The following is a 21,875-nucleotide window of genomic DNA, read 5'->3' on the forward strand; positions in this document are numbered from 1 at the left end:
ATTAAGCTTTTTCTGGAACTCAAGAGAGCCCCATCTTCCTGGGGCAAGACACTGTAGGCGTAATCAGAAAGCCAGATACGATGTGACTCACATCACCCTGCTCTGGTTTAGGGACTCACTTTGGAGCTAGAGACATCCTAACCTGTGGGTCCTGCCTCACTTTCTGCAAATGCCGAACCAAGGGCTGTGATGAGAGGATAATAGGATCACAAACCCTAGCCCACTCAGAGTTGAGGTATAGCAGGACTTTCTGGGCTCCCATAATCATAGTAACCGCCCTTCTCTGAATGGCTTTTTCATGCAGTGTATTCTGTTTGCTATCACAGCAGCCCTGTTTGCAATCACGGCAACCCTGAAAGGAAGGTTTATTGGTATTAGTCCCATAAGACAAATAAGGTCACCAAAGCTCAGCCTGGTGACCTCACTGCTCAGTGCTCTCCATACAGAGATAAGAGACCAGAAATTGGTCCACAGGTAGGATGGCAAATGAGTGTGGCTGGCTAAGGAGGGCCAAGGCCCAAAACGGCTGCTGCCCAAATCCTCACCTCTGCTGGTAGCCTGAGTCAGTGTTCCTTTGGGGCCTGAGGTGAACCAGGGAGGGGGGATCCCCACACCTTTGGAGGACAGGTTGGGAAGCATTCTTCTGTTACTTGTGATGTCGGTGCTTATTGCTCTGGAAAGCCCTCTGCTTTATGTCCCTGACACAGGTAAGATCTGATAGCAGGACAGCTAGAAAGATAGGGAAAGAAAATAGAAAGAAATAGAAAGAAAAAGAAAATGCATCTTCGTGCTCTGTTCTCTCTGGTACCCACATCTTTTTATGGAATCTAGCAATGTGTCCATTTCAGAGACTTTTAGCTCTGGAAAAGTCTGAAAGCAGCAACCTCTCATAAAATATGGGCCTTTGCCCGAGCTGTTTGCCCTGAATTCAGTGTACATTTTACCTGGCCAGCATCTAATCACCTTTCATCTCTGAACATAAATGCCATTTCCTTGAAGAGAAGGCCTTCCCTGCACTCCCACCCCCTCCCCCCATTAAGCTAGAGTCCCCTGCTTATTCCCTGTACTCACATTTGATGGAACCTACTTTCTTTATGTGAACTTATCTACTTATTTGGGTCCTTATTTATCATTTGCCTCCCCTCACGGGAACCACGAGCTCCAGCACATTAGGGCCTGGGCCCTGTTCTGCTGGGGTCGGCCCACACACATAGCCTGGCACACTGTACATGCTTAAGTTTCCGGCGGACCAGTGAATGGACGAGGGTCACTGCTGGTGCTATACGCTCTTGGCTGTCCACTGGAGGAGAGAGAAGCATGACTTTGTTCACGGCCAAAACTCTACTAGTGGCTAATTTTTCAAAAAGACCATGCCGGATTTACCCAGTGAAAAGGGGTTGGGGTGAACAGGACCCCCCCCCCCCGTTATTATAAATTACCCTCAAAGTATCTAGGGCACTGCTGCACTGGTTTGTTCAAGATTTGGATACCAGCAGAGGGTAGGGACCAAATTCCGGTGTCTTGCAGTCCTGCAAGATAGATCCTCAGGGTTTGTCTTTTTTTTTTTTTTTTTTCTTTTAAGATTTTATTTATTTATTTGACAGAGAGATCACAAGCAGACGGAGAGGCAGGCAGAGAGACAGAGGGGGAAGCAGGCTCCCTGCTGAGCAGAGAGCCTAATGCGGGGGCTCAATCCCAGGACCCCGAGATCATGGCCTAGGCCAAAGGCAGAGGCTTAACCCACTGAGCCACCCGCCCCCCCCCCTTTTTTTAAAGTAAGCTCCGTGCCCACTGTGAGACTTGAATTCACCACCCTGAGATCAAGAGTTGCATGCTTTACCAACCAGGCTAGCTAGGCGCCACCCCCCACCTCCCTGTTGTCTGTCTTAATCAGGCACTAAATCCATGTTGAATGAATAAATGGCCTTGGATATGGATCATCTCATTTTGGCCACGAGGCAGCTCATAAACTAAAGTCAGTGGTCATCACTGAGGAGACCTGTGGTCTTGGATGAGCAGCACTAACATCACTTGGGAACTTTTTAGAAAAGAAGATTCTCAGACCTACTGAATCAGAAACTCCAGGCCTCAGGCCCAGCAGTCTGTGTTCCGACAAGCCCTCCAAGGGCATTCTGATGCATTCAAGTTTGAGATCCTCCGGCTTAAGGTTTCGGCCCATTTTGTTCTCCCTTTGACAAAAGCTTCATCTGTCTTTTTTTGCAGTTGGCTTCCTGAGCTTTCTTGGAAGTCGACAGGGCTATACTATTATACTATATAATATATATGTGTATATATATTATAAATAGTATATATGTGTATATATACATATACACATATATATTATAAATAGATAATCTAGTATCCCCCATCATGCGGAGGAGAAAAAGGGGTAATGAACTTGGGCCCAAGTGCCCCGGCAAGTTGGTGACAGACCGGGGCCTAGATGCCACGTTTCCCAACTTTAAGGCTCAGTTTCTCGGCTCTCCCCGACCAAGATTGTGGGTTTGCGGAGGGCTGGAAACTGTGACTACTTGTTTCAACTTGAACCACCACCCTTGCTGGGGGTGTGGGTTACCTGTGGTCACGCCCCCACGGGCCTTGCTCTGGTTAGAGCTGGGGTGCAGCAGCTGTCCAGCTGCGGTGCTGCACGTGTGTGCTAGGGGCTGCCCCGCCCCCGCCACCCCCTCCCCGCGGGTAAACTCCGGGCATCCATCAGTCTGTTAATTGCGCTAATTAGAGATCGCGGAGGTGTTAATTGGAAAACCCTGGTATTGTGCCTGTTTGGGGAAGAAAACGTCAATAAAAATTAATTGATGAGTTGGCAGGGCGGGCGGCGCGGGTTCACGGCGAGGCGCAGGGTGTCGTGGCAAATGTTACGGCTCAGATTAAGTGATTGTTAATTAAAAAGCTACGGTAATTAATACTCCCTACACCATATGTGCCCGCGGAAAAGGCACAAAGGTTCTTCGGCGTGTGGGGGTCCCCGCCCCTCTTCCTCTCACCCAAAACACCCTAGTCCTTGGGTTCTCCTTTTAGCCTCAAGATGGGTAGAACTCGTCACTTCTGCCCTGGGAGGGGACCAGACTGACCAGGAAAGTTACTAGGAGGCGTCCCCTGTGGCATGCCCACCAGGGTTCTTCGAAGGGCCAGGAGCCTCAGGGGAAGTGGGAGCCCCCGGTGGCCCCACAGCCTCCCCCAGAGCGGAAGAGGAGGCTGTGGCTTTGACCCAGTTTCCTTCCTTTCTTTCGAAGGCGTCTGTGGGACCTTTGGGGCCTGGAGCAAGGCTCTGAGGTGCCCTGACTCCCCAAGGGGTTCCCTGAGAGATGGGAGACTGGGGACCTGCCTGAAGATGGGACTAGAGCCCGAGAGAAATCCTTGACCACCTAAACCACCTAAAACAATTCGGCCTCAGACACTTTCACTTGTCCCCAAGACGTGGTAGAAGAGGGGTCAGGAAAGGCTGGGGTGGGTGCAGGATGAGGGCCTCAGTTTTAGCGAATCCTAGAAAGACCTAATTCCCCCCTCCTGACATGCTGTATAAGGGAAGAAAGGCCAGCCAGGTGACTTGGGCAAGGGGTAGTGACTTGCCCAAAGTCACACAGCTGGCCCTTGAAACCAGATAGTCTCTTTCCTGGAGCTCTCTTCTTCTCCAGGTGTCAGCTGCTCTTTTCTGGGGAAATGGGTGACTGGGGTAGGAGTGTGTGGTGAGAGGGGGAGGGGCAGGAGTGAAGGGAGGAGGAAGCTTTTGGAGGGTGTCCCTCCATCCTGGTCCCAGAGGAAGCAGCTAAGGTCCACATAAGGTGGATCCTTGGGCAAGGGACCATAGCCGTGACTCTGATGGGCTATCAGGGGCTCCAACCAGCCACTAGAACACTGTGGCTTCATGTACACATGCTGGACTAGGGAGTTTTACTCCTGGAAATTTCCAAGACCAATAAGACTTCCAGGACCACCCCTTCATGTAGAGATGGGGAAACTGAGGCCCAAAGGAGGAAGATAGAGGATTCACAGCTGGTTGTGGCTGAGCCCAGGCCCTTGCCTTCTCCCAGCCAGGGTCCAGGTTCTCAGGGCACTGCTATCAAGGCCTGCCTCCAGCACCACTAACTCCCCCCCACCCTGCCCCGGGCCTGCCTGCCCCAGCCCCCAGAGTCTGCACACCCACAAGGCAGAGGACACCCCATTGCTATTGCAACACCCAGTGGAGAGATGGGCAGGAGGCGTGAGGCTGCTGGTGTGCTCATCCTCAGAGGGCAGATGTCCCAGGGCAGGGAAGGTGAGGGTGTGGAGATGCCTGGGAACACATGCAGGTTTGGGTGCGTGCTGGTGAGCGGGTGGGAGCAATGAAGGAGGTGAAAGCCCCAGGAGAGGGCAGAGCGTGCCACATGGGAATTAATGCCATTCATACACCCTGCGGAAATGACTTTTCAAATGCATATAATCTCAAGCATGCAAATGAGAGGCTTGCTTCACCCTGTTTAATATGAATGATCGGCCCTTGAATAGCTATTATTACACGCCACATTGCAGCAATTATGTTGTACACTGGGTGTCGCTCTGTACCCCCCCCATAAAAAGACAGAAAAGAAAGGGACACCTCTGTTTGCAGCCTCATTCCTTTCTTCTCCCTTTTTCCAAACTTGCTGTCTGATCTACAACTTTATGGTGTGTGTGTGAGTGTTGGAAGGGGAGGCACTCTCCCCTACCCCAGGGAAGGAACTGCTGGATTCTCTTTCCTTTCTCCTGTGCACACACAGGCACCCCTGAGGCTCTGGTCTTTGTCCCCTGGGGCCCAGGAGTTCTCAGATCTCAGAAAAGCTAGACTTGGAATCAAGGCAGGCAGCTGCTCTCCACCCCCAGCAGGGCCAGGGTTGGGGGAGAGGGAGCAGAGTGGGCCCCTGCTGTCTCCCCATCCCCCTTATGTGTAGCTGAGCCCCAGGCCTGAGTGGGGGAAGGTGCTCCGTAAGCTGCTGCCAGGGATCAGGGTGGGTGGCTTGGAGGAGGGGGCTGGGGCCCTGTGCTCTGACGGGTGGAGGATGGCGCCCACCCCATTCATCATTTGGCAGCCACTGGCCCTCGGGCTGACATGGCCATTAAGGCCTGGGCCCAAGTGCTCAATCTCTTCCGAACCATCACCCCCAACCTCACCCTAGCCCTGGCCCACCTCCTCTTGGAACTCAGGAGTGGGAGCAGCAGCTGGGGGGTGGGCGGTAGGGAGACAAGCCCTTGGAAACACACAGACACACACAAACATGGGAAACCCTAGGAGCATACAGTCACCCAGGAGGCCACACAGATCAATCCATTACGACAAAGATACCTAGAGTCACAGACGGAGAGGGGCACAGGAGCAGCGATGTGGCACATGTGACCGTTGGGCTCCCCATGGACCCTTAACACCTCTCTGTCCCCCTCATGCACCCCCAGACCCTCACACTCCTCCTAATAGAAAGTGGCCCAGCCAAGAGGGAGGGGGGAAGAGTTCTTCCCTGGTGAAGGGAGAGAATTTCCCTGGCAGGAGGGAGATGCTCTTGGGAGCGGCCACCTTGGGGAAGGAACTAGGGAAATGATCCAGCCTCTCTGGTCTGCTCATCCACTGCCTATTGGGAGACCCTGCGATCCTGGGTCTGCCTAGGCCAAAAGGGGATCAGAAGGGGAAGAAAGAACGAACACTGGCTACCTTCCATAGGTCCCTTGATCTCTGTGTGATTTGGGCCAAGTCTTGGGCCTCCCAAAGCCTTAGAGTCCTCACCCTTACAAATAAGGCAGCTGGAGAAGGCATGGATCGGAGCTTACCTGCTGCAAGGTGGTTTTTACACGTGCTGTTTTACTTACTCCTCACAGGACTCCAAGAGGCTAAGATTAACTGCTTCTACTCACAAACCGAAGTTTGGGGAGGGTTTTTGTTTTTGTTTTTTAAAGTTAATTTATTTAAGTAATCTCTGCACCCAACACGGGGCTCATACTCATGACCCAGAGATCAAAAGTCACATGCTCTTCTGACTGAGCCAGCCAGATGCCCTGAGGTTTAGGGAGTTTAAGACTCTGTCAAAGATCAGTGGTGGGTTTCAGCCAGGTCCCTTTTGATTGCGATGCATGTCCTTCTCAAGGGGCTGTGGCTTCGGGGATAGCTGGGAAATGGGGACACTCCAGACTTGGAGAGCAGCTGGGTATACTAAAGGCCCCTATTTGCATCACAGTGTGTGTGTGTGTGTGTGTGTGTGTGTGTGTGTGTGTGTTGCCTGCAGGCGCTCGCGCGCGCGCACACACACACACACATACACACTCATCCCCCCTGTCCCCCCAGCAGATGTTGGACCCTCCTTGAGTGATAGAAGGAATCTCTGGCCTTCTCCTGGCTACCTTTGACCGTTGCAAACAGACCCTCTCTTTCGGGGAATGCTTCCACCCCTGGAGAAGCAGCTGGGGAGGGAGGGGAGGGCACAAGATTCAGGCCTTGACCCTTTGCCCTGAACTGTCTGGACCCTCAGTTTTTCCACCTATAAAATCAGGATGATAATAACTATCTCTCACCATCTTTGTGAGAAGGAATCATGGTGCTAATAGAAATAGTAAATGTTATGGAGTGTCTGCTTTTGGCCAGGGCTTTTTGGCAGGTCAGAGAAGTGGAACCACTGACTGCCTTCACCACCCAGCTCCAGCCCAGTTGAGTGGCTCCCAGTAGGTGCTGGGCAAAGGACAATCACATTTGTGGTACAAGTGTGGATTAGAGCCTTTCTGGGTCCTAGGGGAGGAGACCCTATAAGGAGGCCCTGCCCAGGGGAAGTCTCTGTCTGTGGGGAACACACACAGAGGTCATTACTGGTGGGGGTGGGGCTCAGCAATATGGTTGGTCCCAGTGAATAGCTCCTCGGAGCTTTGATATCCTAGCGGGATGATATCCTAGCCGCAGGCTAGCTTCCCCAACGGTCCTAGCCTGGAGGGAGAGGCCAACACCAGACTGGGGGGCGGGTGGATGGGATTCCCTACCTTACCCTCCCCAGGAGCAAGGGTGAAGACATCACCTCCTCCTCTTCCCGGCCAGAGTCTCCTGGAAGTCCGGAAAATGTGGGGGAGGAAGGCAGTGGGGCTGTCTCAGCTTCACTGAGCTGCCCCTCAGTGGAGCTGCCCCTTCCCCAGCCTAGGGAGAGGATGGTCGGGAGGGGGCCCGCACCCCGAAAGGGGTTGTAGGAGCCGCTTCGAGGAAGTTAAGGAGGAAGAGATGCCCTAGGATTGGGGGGCAGGGGGCTGTTAAGCTGTGGAGGTGTGTTGTTTGGGGGTCGAGGGGCTTCGCTGGCTGCCTTCCCCGGTAGCCCGCGTCCTGGTTTGAGCCTCAGTCCCTCCCCCATGTCTCTCCTCCCCCTCTAGGTCCCGCTAGAGCGACATGATGGTGGAATCCGCCTCGGAGACAATCAGGTCGGCTCCCTCTGGCCAGAACGGCGTGGGCGGTATCTCCGGGCAGGCCGATGGCGGCGGCGGCGGTGGCGGCGGCGGCGGCGGCGGCTGTGGGGCCGGGGCGGCGGGCGCTGGCGGAGGCGGCCCAGGCAGGGACTCCGCGGCGGGCCCAGACAGCAACGGCGAGTTGAGCCCGGCAGAGCTGCTGCACTTCCAGCAGCAACAGGTAGGAGCGGGCGCCCCTCCCTGGCAACCGGGAGGAGCAGAGGGGCTCGGCGGGGCCACTTCCCACTCTCTTTCTGGCGACATAGGTCCTAGGCTTCTGCCAAGCAGCCTCACTTGTAACCCTCTTGAAAAGATCCAGCCTCCAGGGACTCCCTCTGCGCCCTTCCACACCAATGGCCATCCAAAGGCAGGGGGAGAGCAGGGCTCCCAGGAGAGAGAAGTGGGACCCAGGAGGCCCAGAGGTCAGGAAGCTTGGACCCGTTTCAGAAAGAGACAAAGACAGAGAGACTCCTGGAGAAGAGCGTGAGAATGTGCGTTTGTGCTCTCCTCCTGCACATTGGCTAAGTGAACAAGGTTGCGGGAGGGAGACCCCTCTCTAGGGTACATGTTCCTTGGAGAAAGGGGTTGTGTATACAGGGGTATCTTCACTTTCTTTGTACTGTAAAATATCCCCCACTGCCTTCTCTGCCTGGGCCCCTAATCCAGGCTGTGAAGAAATTAAGCTTCCAGGCACCAGAGTCCAAAGCAGCTAGGAAAAGGCCAAAGGTAGGAGGCAATGGCAGGCCTCCATTTTTAGGGGTCAGTCTGGGGATCCCTATCTGCCTCCCCCTTCCGTTTCTCCCCCCTCCACCATTCCACCCTAAACGGCAGAGTTCAGGAGTTCAAGACCAGCTGCTAAAGTTTGAGAGGCCCTGGGGTGGGGAGCCTGGTTGGTGATAACAGAGCAGGGGCCCCAGGTCCTGGCCCCACAGCCCCACCCCTGGAAAAAGGGAGAATCATGCTTGACAAGTTCAGGAGAACCGGCCCAGCCAGCCTTGGCCTTGGGATTCTCCTCCTCTTATTTGATTGCTCCTCCGAGCTCACTGCTGGCACTGCCCCTTGGGGGCTCTGCTGGGAAAAGTCATGTCCCCACCCACATCCCCACCCCTGCCTCAAGTGCACACAGATGTATATTCCCACCTTGCCCTGGTGGTCTCTCCCAGGCTCAACGTGGGGCTCCTCCCCTAACTCCATAAGCCCCTCAGGGGCCCTTTCCCACCACTCTCTGTGGAGTGGAGGTCAGACGGAGCTGCACCATCCGAAGCCGGCACCCTGCCTGGAGCTGGTCAGCCACTATTAACACAGAAACTGAACCAACCCGGGTTAAGTCCCAGCCAGTCCCTTAACCAGCTGTGCAACTTTGGCCAAGTCCTGGACCCCACCCTGAGCCCTGGCCTCCTGGATGCCTAAAGCATAGGATTTTTAGGATCAGGTGCGATTTGAGCTTGAAGTCTCTGCACACACCGAGTGGCCCATGTAGATGCTCACAGAATTGAGGACTTCAGAAATCACTTCCTCTTACAGACCATGGAGACCCGTCACCTTCCCCTGGGGAGATAGCCCTTGGGAGTTTGCTGGCATCTCCCAGGCTTGCTAACAAGCAGGATCTCTGGGGAAGAGACCAGAGTTTGTGACATCTACTGGGGACAGAAGGTCAAAGGGCCAAATCTGACCCTTATGAAAATAATAACAAGACACACCCCACCAGAAATCTCTAAGGCCACCCATTTTTTATAACCACCTCTTCCCTTCCCCCACCTCTGTACACACAGGGCTAGGAAAGGTTTTGAATGTGGTGGGGGATGGGACGGATTCGGGAACTACGGACACTGGAAAGTGTCTTTTAAACAATTATTTTTCAACTGCAGGGTGAACACAGATTATCTGTAAACTGGGATCACGTGTGGGCTGGGGAGAGACAGAACTTTCTGTACTGGTCAGGTTTCTTCGCTCTGCATCACACACAAGCCATGTTGTGCCATCTATATTTCACGTTCAGGTTATTCCTGTTTGTTTTGGGGAGTATCCCAAAGTCCTGGAAAATCCTATATCTGTTTACAAATAAACTGGGGTGGAGATTTGGAGGCAGGCGGAGGGCTGTTTTAGCCTTTTGGGCTCACTATGGGCCTGGGGCCCGGGGCCAAAGGAAATAGACTTAAAAAAGTTCTGTTGGCTCCGAACTCTGAAAGAACCCCACAAAACTAAAATGATAAGTTTTTTCAATTAACAGGAAAGTCTGTGGCCCATCCTTCTAGCCCCAGTCTATGAGCCAGGCTTTGCGGGAAGTTTCAGGGGTAATGCTTTCTGGTACCCCCCAACAACAAATGTTCCTGACTATTGGTGGGGTAGATTAACTGTAGAAAAGAAAGCCTGGCCCAGTGGGTTCCTCCTTCCTCTGCTGGGCCTCAACCAGGAAGTCCTTTGAGGACAAACAAACCAATAACCTTCCCTCCGTTTGGTGCTTTGGGTCTTTCTCATACATGGGCCACTTAATCACCATGCCAGCCCTGGGATGTGGGTGTTATGATTCCCATTCTGCAGATCAGGGGACACTGACTGGGCTTGGTGACACGGGGACAGCTGCAGCTAGAGCTCAGCACAGCCTCCTTTTGGCTGATCCCCCATCACACAGTCCCCTATCGGAAATGGAAGGAGGGAGGCCTGAAACATAGTAGGTGCTAAATAAACGTCCGTTGCTGAGTGCCTGACAGCATTCCATCCCTAGCCCTGAAAGCTCTTAGACAAATGAAAACAACACAGCCTGCAGGCCCTAAGTAGCCACTCCAGAGGAGGGAGGTCGAGGGCAGGTGTGGAGGCTGTGCACTGTTCCCATTCCTCCTCCTCAGGCCTCCTTGGGCCTCCAAGCCCCTCTCCCTCTTTCCGTCTGCTGGTCTCTGTGCCTCCACTCTAGATAAATAAGCCCTGGAAATGCAGGCTTGGCCTTTGGGAGTAATGAGTTGACAGAGGGGAGGGAGATAAACAGGGCGAGTCAGAAGTCAGGCCAGCGACAGGACTGGAGGCTGCGACAAACAGTGCTGAAGAGGGCAGCCTCATCACTTTGGAACAAGAGCAGGCACCGTTTCCATGCAACAGCAGGCCAGGAGCTTGTTCAAACAGAGGCTGGGGATGGGGTGGGGGGGTCACATGGCTGGGCTGCCAGGCCCTGTCTGACTAGAGAGAGGGTCCCCACCTGGCTGCCCCCTTCTCCCAGCAGCCAAGGCCCCCACCTCCCCCTCTCAAGCCCCTGTCTGCTCAGTGGCAGAGCCCCACCACCTTAGGGCTTGGACCAGCTCTCCAGTCTCACCCCCTTACGGGGAACCGACTGTGAGAAGGCTCTTGGTGCAGGAGGCCTGGGAGTGTGCATTCATTCCGCAAACATGCCTGGAGCCTTATTTACACCAGGCTCCCTGCTGGCCAGCTGGAGCTGATGACCCCAGCTGCTATTCAAGAATACCCTGGACCCAATAGACATGCCAGCTGTGCACCCATCCCCTTGCTTCACCCAGCAAAGTCTCCTTCCTCATTGCTCCTTCTGCCCCTGTTTTCCCTCTGAGGGTTTTTTTCTTTGAAGGTTGTTCTTGCATCTTACCCTAATCTGATTTCACCTGGATGAAATGTCCCCAGGACGGGGGTGGGGTGGGGGTTCCCCAGGGACAGCACAGAAACCCTTTGGGCTCTGATGGGGAGCAATGAGGGTTGGGACAAGTGTGGGAGGTGGTGGGCCTCAAGAGGCTTTGGGGCCATGGCCTGGCCGCCCTGGCCCAGGGGGGCTGGAAGGACTGGGCCGGCGGGGAGGGGGCTGCCAGAGCTGCTGGCGGCCGTGCTGAAAGGCGTCCTGGGCCTCTGGAGCCTGCATTTCCATTGTCCTCTGGTTTCGGGGGTGACAGGTCAGTGAGGGTCACAGGAGGGTTGCCTAGCGTCTGGGAACTCCCACTGCAGTTGCTGTGACAACCGGGGCCAAATCCCACCCTGTTCACATCCTGTGAGGACATTCAAAGGGGTTGGGGGGCTCTGCACATTAATGGGCTTTTAACTCACCCCCTCCTAAGAGATGGGGGGGATGTCAGGGCACGGAGGAAGAGAAGAATGGAAGACATTTTTGTTCCCCTCCTGCGTCTGGCCCTCCTCTGCCCAAGCTACCTAGGGGGACGGGTTGGGAAGGGGAGGCTTATGGGGTGAATTAGCACACATACCCCCACATCACACACACTGTCAACAGTGGTCTTAGTCCTCAGGTCAGGGGCCTATTTCTCCTTGGGACTCATGCCCCCAGACCCTACTTACTCCTCCTCTCCAGTCTCACACCTTGTGTACTCTGCTCTTTTCTTTTAGTTAGGATGACACCCTCCCCAGGAGGTGCTGGGGACCTGGAGGGAGAATGGGGGCCCCAACTCCCTGGAGGGGAGACTTAGGAACCTGTCTGTGAAGGCCCTGACTCCCAACAGCTGCAGCGTAGAGCAGACTTGCCTCCACCAGGACATAGAGGGCTGGGAAGAAAGGCCGCCACCCAGGTCATAGGGGTCGTAGGGGGAGAGGTCCTTAACTCCCTACATCTTGTTCCAGTCCTGGGTTGCTAAGCCGAAGGCCACCCTTGTTTTATGTGTCTGCGTCAGGGCAGAGGCGGGTGAGAAAGGCAGAGGAGAGGCTCCGGGCCAGGAAAAGGAACCCCCAGGGTCCTGCTTTGCTGGGACTAGGAGGGAGCCAGCCCACCTTACCCCCAGCCTCCCCTTCTGGTATGGAATTCTGACACTCTCTCTGTCTCTCTCCCACCCCTATTTTATGCCTGGGTTCTTGTGGGTACCGATCAACCGGGAGCTTGGGGACAGGGGAGAATTTGGGTGAGGGGTGCCTGAATGTTTCCTCTTCTGAGCTTGAAAGGTTAAGGTGGGGAGGGCCACCCCTCAGCGGGTCAGTGGAACGCCTTGATTCTGAGCAGCCCCAGGGGGATTCCTTGGGAAGGGACTTGCCTGCCCCCACATGCACTACTCTGTGTCCCACACTTGAGTCTCCTGTGGAAGCACTAGCGTCAGGGTAGTGGCTGGGCTCACGGTGGCTCTGGACCTGGAAAGAGACGTGCTTCTGGAGAGCCCATAGCTTCTGGAGAGCTGGCTGGCGGGCAGCTGAGGCAGGTCTGGGAGGTGCCCGAGCAAGCAGGGGGTGAGCAGGGGGACAGGCAGTGCTACTATCACCCTGCTCTGTTTCCCTGCTTCCAGATCCAGGGAGGGAACCAGGGAGCCAGAGAGGAGTTCCTTTCCTGGCTTCGGAGCCTCTGGGTCACTTGTTCATTCTCATCTCCTGGGGCAGGGAAGCCCTTGGTGGCCTTGGTGGGGAAGGGGGCCTGAAACACGGCTGTGTACCCGGGCTCTGAGTCTCCCACCCACGTGGGCCTGCCTGTATCAGCGCGTTGCTGGTTTTCATTTTAATGGTTCTAATTTGAGAATGCGCCGATGTCATTTTTATGAGGTTGGTGTAAAAAAAATTTACAGCCTTTCCAAAAAGCTTTTTTTTTTTTTTTTCCAAGGGAAAAAGGTGTAGAATCACTTCGGGGGTTTTATGGTCTCCTCTCCCCCAATCCTCCTAGCCCCCCTTTTCTGTGTCGTGTCGTTTTTCCTGCCTCTGCTAGAGGACAAAGCCTAGCTAGTCAAGAACCTGGATCTCCCCAAGTCAGTACCTTTACTGGTTGGGTCCACTGACCTCTGACCTTTCTCCCTGGGCCCCTTCCCTCTGCTCTCTGGCCTCAGAGGAGTTGCATTTTCCAGCTGTGGACAGAGAAGTGTTTCCTGTTTAATTCCAATCAACAAGTATTTATTAGGCACCTACTGTTTACTAGCAGCGGGTTAGGTATCTGCCCTTAGATATCTGGGTTAGGAGTTGCATTTCCAGCTGTGGACAGAGAAGTGTTTCCTGTTTAATTCCAATCAACAAGTATTTATTAGGCACCTACTGTTTACTAGCAGTGGGTTAGGTATCTGCCCTCAGAGATTATATCACTGCCTGTTTAAAGTCCTCTAGCATTTCTTCCTCAAGCATAGAGTGCAATCAAAAACCCTTGTCCCTGTATGATCTAGCTACTGCTCACCTCTGGGTCTTCCTCCCAGGCAGACTCCTTAGCTTGGCCACTCAGGCCTTGGTAGATCATGATGCTTCAAGCTTAGTCCCGCCTCAGGGCTCTTGCACCAGTGCTTTTGTCCCCCAGGAATACTGTCCCCTGAATGAGTTCTCTCCTAAAACTTAATGTCTCTTCAGAGAGGCCTTCCCTGGCCATGCAGCTTAAGTAGGCAGCCAGCCATCCTGCATGGAACGCTCCTGGAACACTAACCATCATCTCTTCTTAGCCTCTTTCTCTTTGTTTTCACTATCTGGTTCATCACCTTAGAACGGGATCCCTGTAAAAGCGAAGACCCGGAATCCCCCGGAGGCTGGGATGGTGGGAGCGCCCTGTGGGGCTTCACACATCCTCGCTAGAGTACTGACAAATGAATAGGGAGTCGTAGTATGGCTGAGGGTAAGGGAGGCTGGGAACAGGTCATGGGCTTTCCTGGGGCTCTTTTCAGGTTTGGGATAGGCTAACCACCACCTCCCCAAGTGCCCTCCTGTGCCCCTTACCCTAAATCTAGACAGCCCCGGTGGAAATTAATTATCAAGACAATTTCTATCTCGGTTTTGCCAGAATTAGCTAGATGCAGACAAAAGAAGTTTGGATTTTATTTTGGCTGCCCCTCCCCACAATCCAAGTTAAACCAGAATTTGCCAGACGGTCCTCCATCTTGACCGGCACCTCGTGGCTCTGCTTCCCTGTGCAAAGCCTATGTGAGGCCCAGGGGATTCAGTTTCTGCCTCTGCTACTGTGTGACTTTGGGCACGTCACTGTCCCTCTCTGTGTCATTTCCACATCTCCAAAGTGAACTACAGCTGTGGTTCACAAACCATTTAGCTTAAGATCCAGCCTAAAAGATACATTTTCTTGGAGCCCTAGCACAGTTTCCTGAAACAATGCTTCTGCTTACCTAATACTTCTGATGCTTCCTTATATGTGAATGTGTGTGTATTTTCCCATTTTTTTGACCTGCTAAATTGCTGTTATGACCCACCACTAGATCATGACCAGCAATTTAGAAAACATGAGACTAGATGCCCTCCAACACTTGGAGCTCACTGGGTTCTGTAGGGTTCTGCTGCTCTACTCTCCAAGGTCAGCCCTTTCAAGCTGGCCCCTGAGCACCACATCCCTGCCCTCCCAATCCTCAGGCCACAGAAAGGACCAGTAAGCAGCCCTGCACCTGGCCTCCATTGAGAGGATGCCGGTCTCTACCCCCGAATTCTCAGAGACAGAAATGAGGGTGTGGTCTCACCCCGCAGACAAGAGACCCTCCTGCCCCAAGACTTTTCTCCTCATAGCAGCCCTTGTTGCCCTCCAAGCTCTGGCTTCATTCCCCTCCATCCTGACCGCCCTCCCTGGATGCCATCCGTTATAAGCCATTTGTTCCTAATTGTGGAGATCCTGCTAATGACTTCTGATGGGGGGGGTGGGGAGGTGGGGGGTTGGTGAGGGGGAGAGTTCGCCTTCATTAGCAAGACAGTTCTGGAGCTGGAGGGGGAGAGGTGGGGCGCAGAGGCTGAGGGAGGTTTTGGTGAGTGGGTCCTGCCAGGTAGCACTAACAAATGACAAGAAGGTGGCAGGTGAACAGTAAAGACAAAAGTTGGTGTCCATTCTGGACCCACTGGGTGCCTGGCACTATGCTAAGTACTCTGCCTCGTGTACTCTTCATAGCAGCCCTGGGGACTAAGGGCAGGGTTATGCCTATTTTGCAAAGGAAGAAACTGAAGGTCAGAGAGGTAAAGTGACTTACCTAGGTCACACAATGTATGGTAGAGCCAGGATTTGGATCCAGATCCTGACCAGGGTCTGTAAACTGAATGGCCTAGTACTGCTTCCTTTGAAGGAAAACTGGACCTTATCCCCTAAACCACAGAGCTGAGGATGAGGCTTTGAGTCCAAGGGGTGGAGAGAGGGGATTGAAGAGGCCAGATGACTCCCAGTTTTCCATTCTGCCCTGAGCACACACCCTGCCCCAGGGTTTGCATGATGGCTTCTCCTTGGTGTGGGATTCTAAATGCCTTTCCCACCCCAGGCTGTATTTGGGTATCTCTGGTCCTCAGGGAAGGGACATGGGGCCAGCCTTCTGAAGATTCCTGTGTTGGTTCTTGTCTACCTGCCTGCACCAGCCTTATTTCCCCTTCAACCCTAGACAGTTGGAAGCACCCAGGCTCAGGGGAGAGCAGACTCCTAAGCTTAAAGGGACCATGCACAAGCTCCTGAAGGCCTTGCAGGGGTCAGAGGGACTGGGCAGCCAGAGGTGTGCGGACTCCATTTCCTGCCCATGGAAACTTGGGTCTCAGTTTCCTTCCTTGTCTGGAAGATGGAGACCGTGACACAAGTCCTGCCTCGCTCAAGGTGATGAGGCTTCAATCAGATGTAGTCCTCTACAAACGCCAGCTCTTGAACTCTGTCCCCTCGGCCTGCTGCCCCTGTTCAGCCTGGACCAAAGTGAATTGCACAGATGTGTCCACCGTCTGCTGCTGGCCGGGAGGGGGTTCACAGGTGCATTTGACAACATCTGTGTTTTCAAGGGGGCTGTAACCTGGTCAGAGAAAATGGAGCTGGCTGTACTGGGGTGGGGGCCCTCATCCTCCACATCTCTCAGCAGCGGGCACCCTGGCCCCAGGACCAGCAGCCGGCGTAGATGAGGCCTGGCGTGTTGGAAGTGCTGGATGGGACTTCGGTGGGGCTTCAGGAAGTCTCCAACCTACCTGCTCCCTTGGGTGACCGCCCTGGAGGAGGGCATCCTGGGCCAGAGGGACCCCCTCACTCCCAGAGTGCTGTCCCCAGCTGTGGGCAGTGGTGTGGCATGGGGCATGGAGCAGCACTGGAGTACGTTGAGTGGACAGGGTCCTGTCCAGGCCATCTGGAGAAGGGATCTTGGACCCCAGGTCCAGGGTCTGCCCATTACCCTTGCCCTGGGCACCCATGGCGTGATTTTTCAGTGGTACCCAAACCATTCTAAATTGGGTCAGGGCTGAGCACTAAGCAAATGACACTAAATGACCTTGAGTTATCCATCATTACCTCTCTGTCACCTCTAAGCGCAGGGCCTGTGCATGGTGGGCAGTCATGCATGTGAGTAAGTGAATGAATGAAGGAATGAATGAATGAATGAAGTGGGACTGGGACTCCTCCAGCCTCTCCCGCTGCCCAGGAATGGTTTCAGGGTCCCTGGACTTGCTGGGCGATTTCACTCCTCTGCACAGTGGGGGTCACTGTGCCAGGAACACACTTCAGCTTCCTTTCCAGCTGAGGACCTCACCCCTCAGGAGTCCGGTCAGGGCAGCGAGTGCCGCCACCTTCTCTGGGCTCTAGGGCCCGGTGCTCACCTCCACCCCGGCTCTGATGGGCGACTGTCCTTGCAGCTCTGCAGCTGTAAGTCCTAGGGCAGGCCAGGTTCTGTGTGTCCGAGTCTTGGCACTCAGCACAGCCCCTCGAGTACAGCAGGGGCTCAGTAACATGAAGGAGGATGTGAGTGGAGGCAATCCCAGGAGGGTCCAGCCTTGGCTGGGCAACTTGTCTCTTTCCTCCTGCAGGAGAGGAAAGGCCTGGAGTGGGAGGAGGGCAGGAGGGTTAGTGAAGGGTCCATCGCAGATGAAGACTGGAAGGCCTATCCTTGTTTCCTGCAAATCTTGTAATTTCGTGCTCCAGGGGACCACAAAGTAAGAGAGTCTATGGGGAGTGAACCCAGCTCCCCGGACCACCCCCTGCCCAACTTCTGCTGGAAACCCCTCCCCTGTTTCCCCTCTGGGTCACCTAGGCCAGCCAGCTTCTCCAAGGCTTTCTCTTCCCCCAGCTCGCCCCCTGACCTCTGGCCCCCTACCTCTCTACCCCACCTCCACCTTTTTGACAGAGAGCATGTGTCTGACTCATTAGACCTGGAGGGGATCACTCAGGCACCAAGAGGTGGGGCTCCTTCCCAATGACCACGTGGCCACCTCCCTTCCTTCTTGCACCGCCGCCCCCCACCCCCACCCCCTTTCCATAGCTTCTCAGAGCCTTTTGACTCCAAGAGGTCAGAGTTCTGCTTTCTGAAGTGAATCATGCTGAAGAAACCCCAGGCCACTTGTCCAGGGGAAGAGAGGGGCTGGGGAAGGCCTGGGATCTGGGGGGCTGGTGAGGGGCGCACTTATGTGAGCTCCAGGTATGCTGGGGGCCACACGCCCACAGACACACCAGTGAGTGTTTAGAGACCATGCTAAGAGAAGCTAGGCTCAAGGCTGGGGACAGCTCAGCTGTTCAGTGGCCGTAAGGAAGGGGCTTCGAAGGGCGTGTGTGAACATGCAGTGGGCACTTGGGAGTGTTTGCCGGGTGGTGAGTGTGTATGAGTGTGTCACATAAGGTTTTGCCTTGTTGGTGCGCGTGATGAGGTCAGGGAGCAGAAGTCCACATGAGGACAAACACGAGTGTGTGTGCGTGGACAGAGGTGAGGGGCCACAGTGAGCACGTGTCGTTATGCAGGCATGCTGGGCAGGAGGCCATGCTGGCTGCTGGCTCACTGAGCCAAGGGGGGACAACCCACATTCCTTAGAAGGGAAGGGAACAGACCCTTCACTACACCGCCTTGGTGCCCAGCTTGGGTCCTTTTGTCCCACTGGTATTTCAGAGATGGATGGTATCCCGGGTTTGCAGAAGACTGAAGCACAAAGACAGTGTAACGTGCCCACAGCAGTCATACTGCTGGTCAGTGGCACAGCTGGGATTCAAACCCAGGCCTGTCTGATGCCAGAATCCCTGTCAGAGGCCTGGACACAACTGTCTGGGGAACGTGAGGGAAGACAGGTGTTGTGCTCCTGGAATGTGGATTCAGGACAGGTCCCCATGTCCCCTGCCTCTGAACCCCGCACTGATCCAGAGTGGGGTGATGAAGGGCTTGACCATCCTTACAGAGAACTTCCTGGGCCTCCCTCTCTGAGCCCCCCACTCTCCCACCAGACCTCTCACTGCTCACCTTCCAGACTCAGGGATGGGCCAGAGCTGCTCCCTCTGCAAAGTCCATGCATCTCCACTGCTATGACCCTGCCAGCTCCCAGTTCAGTCCAAGCCACGAGGGCCTCTGAGCCCGGACCACCACAGTGAGGTCAGAGCTACTTGCTGGAAGTTCAGACACACCCTTGAGGACTTGACCAAATTCCCCCATACCACCAGGCCTTGCACCCAGATCCCTGGACTCAGAAGGTCACACCATGCTCAGAACATGAGACTCCGCCCTAATCCCCCTCAACTGGGTGCAGTGACCCCAAGTGAGTGCTACTCCCTTCGAGTCCAGACTGGCCACCTGGCTGAGGCTTCCTGAGTGCAGATCCTCACTCTGTGATCCTGGGCAGATTATTCATCTCCTGGAGACAGTTTCCTTAGCTGTCGAATGGAACTGATAATCCCTACCTCACAGCCTCACAGGAAGGATTCAGTGAGATCTTGCAGGTAAAGGGCCTGACACGGAGTAGAGGCTCAGCAAGTAGTACCTAGTATTAGTACCTGGAGTCCCTCTGTTGTGCTTTCCGCTGGGATCCTTTTGTGGCCACTGTCCCTTCTGTTTGCTGCCCCCATTGAGGCCCAACAAAACCTCTCAGGTCCCAGAGTGAGGCCCCTGTAAGCTCTGATCCCCACACCCTGGCAGCTTCTCTCAGGGACTCCTACCTATAGGCTTAAGGGCAAGTCCAAGTGCCCCTGTGACCCTCTCACCACCCTCAGTACCTTCCACCTTAGTCTGGCTTCCTTCTCCTTACTGCCCCATTCTCTGTGAACTTTCGATCCCGCCCCCTCCAGGCCCTTCAGGCCTTTGTTGGAGCAGGTAGGCCCTGTCCTGACAGCCAACTGTCCCCTCTCCTGCAGGCTCTCCAGGTGGCCAGGCAGTTCCTGCTGCAGCAGGCCTCGGGCCTGAGCTCCCCGGGCAACAATGACAGCAAGCAGTCGGCCTCTTCCGTGCAGGTGAGGAGGAAGGCAGGGGAGGCGGGTGGAGAGGATAAATTGGCCCTCGAGGGACGGGCAGGACCAGCTGGAGGATGGCTCTGGCCAGTCCCCAGTGCCACAAAGTAGGCAACTTTCCAGAAGCAAATGCAGTCAGTGCAGGGGTGGGGTGAAGAAACGACTTTTTCTTGTCTCCACCCCCATGGCCCAGGCTTTGCTCTGCTCCGTGTCTTTGTGTGTGTGGCTCAGAGTTTGTGTCTGCAGTCAGCTCTTGCCTTCTCCGGGTACCTCCTGCTTGCTTCCTTTCCCTGGCTCTGCCCTCTGGGTCCCCGTCCCTTCTCAGGTTTCTGTTTCTCCATCCCCATGGGTCACTTGGCCTGTCCCTCTCTCCCTGGCTCTCTTAGCTGCTGAGGTCACCACGTGCCTCCTCCCCATCTCTCACCCGCCAGCTCTCTCTCTCTCTCTCTCTCCCCCCCAGTTTCCTGTCTCTCGGTGTCTCTCTGTCTCTTTTGTTTTCCTTTGCACAATCTGCCCTTTTTTCCCCCCTTCCCTTCCCCCAGCTTGCCGGCCCATCTGGCCGGCTGGGGGAGGGGAGTTCTGTTGGAGGTTTGGGGGGTGGGGTGGGGGGAAGCCAGGCCTTCTGTTTACCTTTTGTGTCACAAAGAACTTGGGAGAATTGCGGTCTGAGTCGGGTGGGTCACGATTCGGGCAGCCAGTTCCCCTCCCCCTGGGCCCTGCAGCCTTGCTTCCTCACTCCTCCACCAACCCCCCCTTTCCCCACAGCGGCAGGGGAGGCTCGGAATTGGGGAGAGGATTAAGCCGGGCTTTGAAAGGAAGTTTATCTAGGGGAGGAAGGGTAAGCACGACCCTGAGCTGGAGCTCTGGAGTTTGTGAGGGTGGGGTGGGGAAGGAAGGAGGGAGGTGAGGACGGCAGGGAGGAGAAGGACCCAGGACAAGGCTTTGTCCCAGGATGGGGATTGCAGGGCTCTGAGGAGTATCTGAGTCTTGTGTCATACAAGCTTATATTTGGAAAATGGTTTGAACAAGTTCAAGGTGGCCGACGGGTGTGGGGCCTGAGCAGTGGTCCTCTTTTAGAAGTCTTGAACCTAATGAGACAGCCCTCAAGAGGGAGGAGTTGGGGGCCAGGATAGGTGGTGGTCTGGATGGGGAGGTGAGAACAGATCTGGAAGGTAAATAATGGGAAGAAGAGCAAGTTCTCACACCAGAATGATATAGAAGGTTCTCTTACCCTTATCGCGTCAGGACTGGGCCCCTTTGAATTAGGGATCTCCCAAAGCCCCCCCCCCTCCCCCAAAACACACACACATTTCCCGGGTCTGAAATGGCTACTGCTCTGAGTTGTCCTCACCCTGGGCCGGGCCTCACACCCTCTTCTAAGAACAGGGAAGGGTGGGCTGGGGTAACAGGAATGTTCCCCTAGCCAGAGAGGGTCTGCTGACCCAAGGCAGGAGGGAAGGAGTTTAATGGTAGTTGGAGGGACTGAGGTCAGGCATCAAGAAGGACTTTATTACAGGGGCACCTGGGTGGCTCAGTTGTTGAGCATCTGCCCTTGGCTCATTTCATGATCTCAGGGTCCTGGGATGGAGCCCCGCATCGAGCCCCGCATCGGGCTCCCTACTCAGCAGAGAGCCTGCTTTTCCTTCTCCTACTCCCCTGTTTGTGTTTCCTCTCTCACTGTGTCTCTCTGTCAAATAAATAAGTAAATTTTTTTTTAAAAAAGGACTTTACGGCTGGCTATGAGGTATAGGAGATCTGAAATAATTGAGAGGGGAAGGGAGGCTAATGGAATCTGCCTCAGGAGAGCCCCTTCCCCAACACAAGAGCAGCCCTGGAATGGCTTAGAGTAAGAGGCGGAGGTTTGGTCAGAGAGACAGAGCAAATGATCCTTTTCTCAGGCCTCCGCTCTCCTTGCCTCCTCCTCCAGATCATTGACTGATTCATCCATTCGTCAAATACTTGCTCAGGACTAATGAAACTAACAGCATTTACAGACTGCTGACCATGGGGCAGACACTAAGTGCTTTACATGTGTCATTTGTCTCCCCTTATCCTCACAATCCTGTGGGGTCTAGAGATGCTGTTATGAGCAGATAAGGAGACCTTAGCCCAGATAGGTTGAGTCACTTGTCCAGAGTCACACAGCTAATAAGGGACAGAGCCGGAATATGACCCCAAACAACTGGCCCCAGAATTTAGACTCTAATGTCTGCGCTGTGATGTCATGTGTGCTCAGCACAGCAGCGAACGCCAGCAGTCCCCAGATGCAGAGTCCCAGCCAGATGAGTCTCTGGGTTCAGGAAGATGGGGTTCATGGGCCATGTCTGAACTTCCCCAGGAGCCTGGAGATCCAGCTGTGGACTCTCTTCTAACCTGGATACCTTCCTTGCCTCTCATTCCCACCCTT

The 21,875-nt window shown here is 54.6% G+C and overlaps 1 protein-coding gene across 4 annotated transcripts in view; it reads left to right on the forward strand.

The window, feature by feature from the left end:
• FOXP4 (forkhead box P4) overlaps positions 1-21,875 on the forward strand; it is a 51,728-nt gene that overhangs the window by 11,576 nt on the left and 18,277 nt on the right. For all 4 annotated transcript variants that reach the window (XM_059177910.1, XM_059177911.1, XM_059177912.1 and 1 more), the window contains exons 2-3: positions 7,366-7,618; positions 19,376-19,471. In XM_059177910.1, the coding sequence (XP_059033893.1) occupies positions 7,382-7,618; positions 19,376-19,471 (333 nt within the window). In that variant the 5' untranslated portion in view covers positions 7,366-7,381. The remainder of the gene's footprint in view (positions 1-7,365; positions 7,619-19,375; positions 19,472-21,875) is intronic.

The sequence above is a fragment of the Mustela lutreola genome, chromosome 6 (genome assembly GCF_030435805.1).
Source record: "Mustela lutreola isolate mMusLut2 chromosome 6, mMusLut2.pri, whole genome shotgun sequence".
NCBI classification, from domain to species: domain Eukaryota; kingdom Metazoa; phylum Chordata; class Mammalia; order Carnivora; family Mustelidae; genus Mustela; species Mustela lutreola.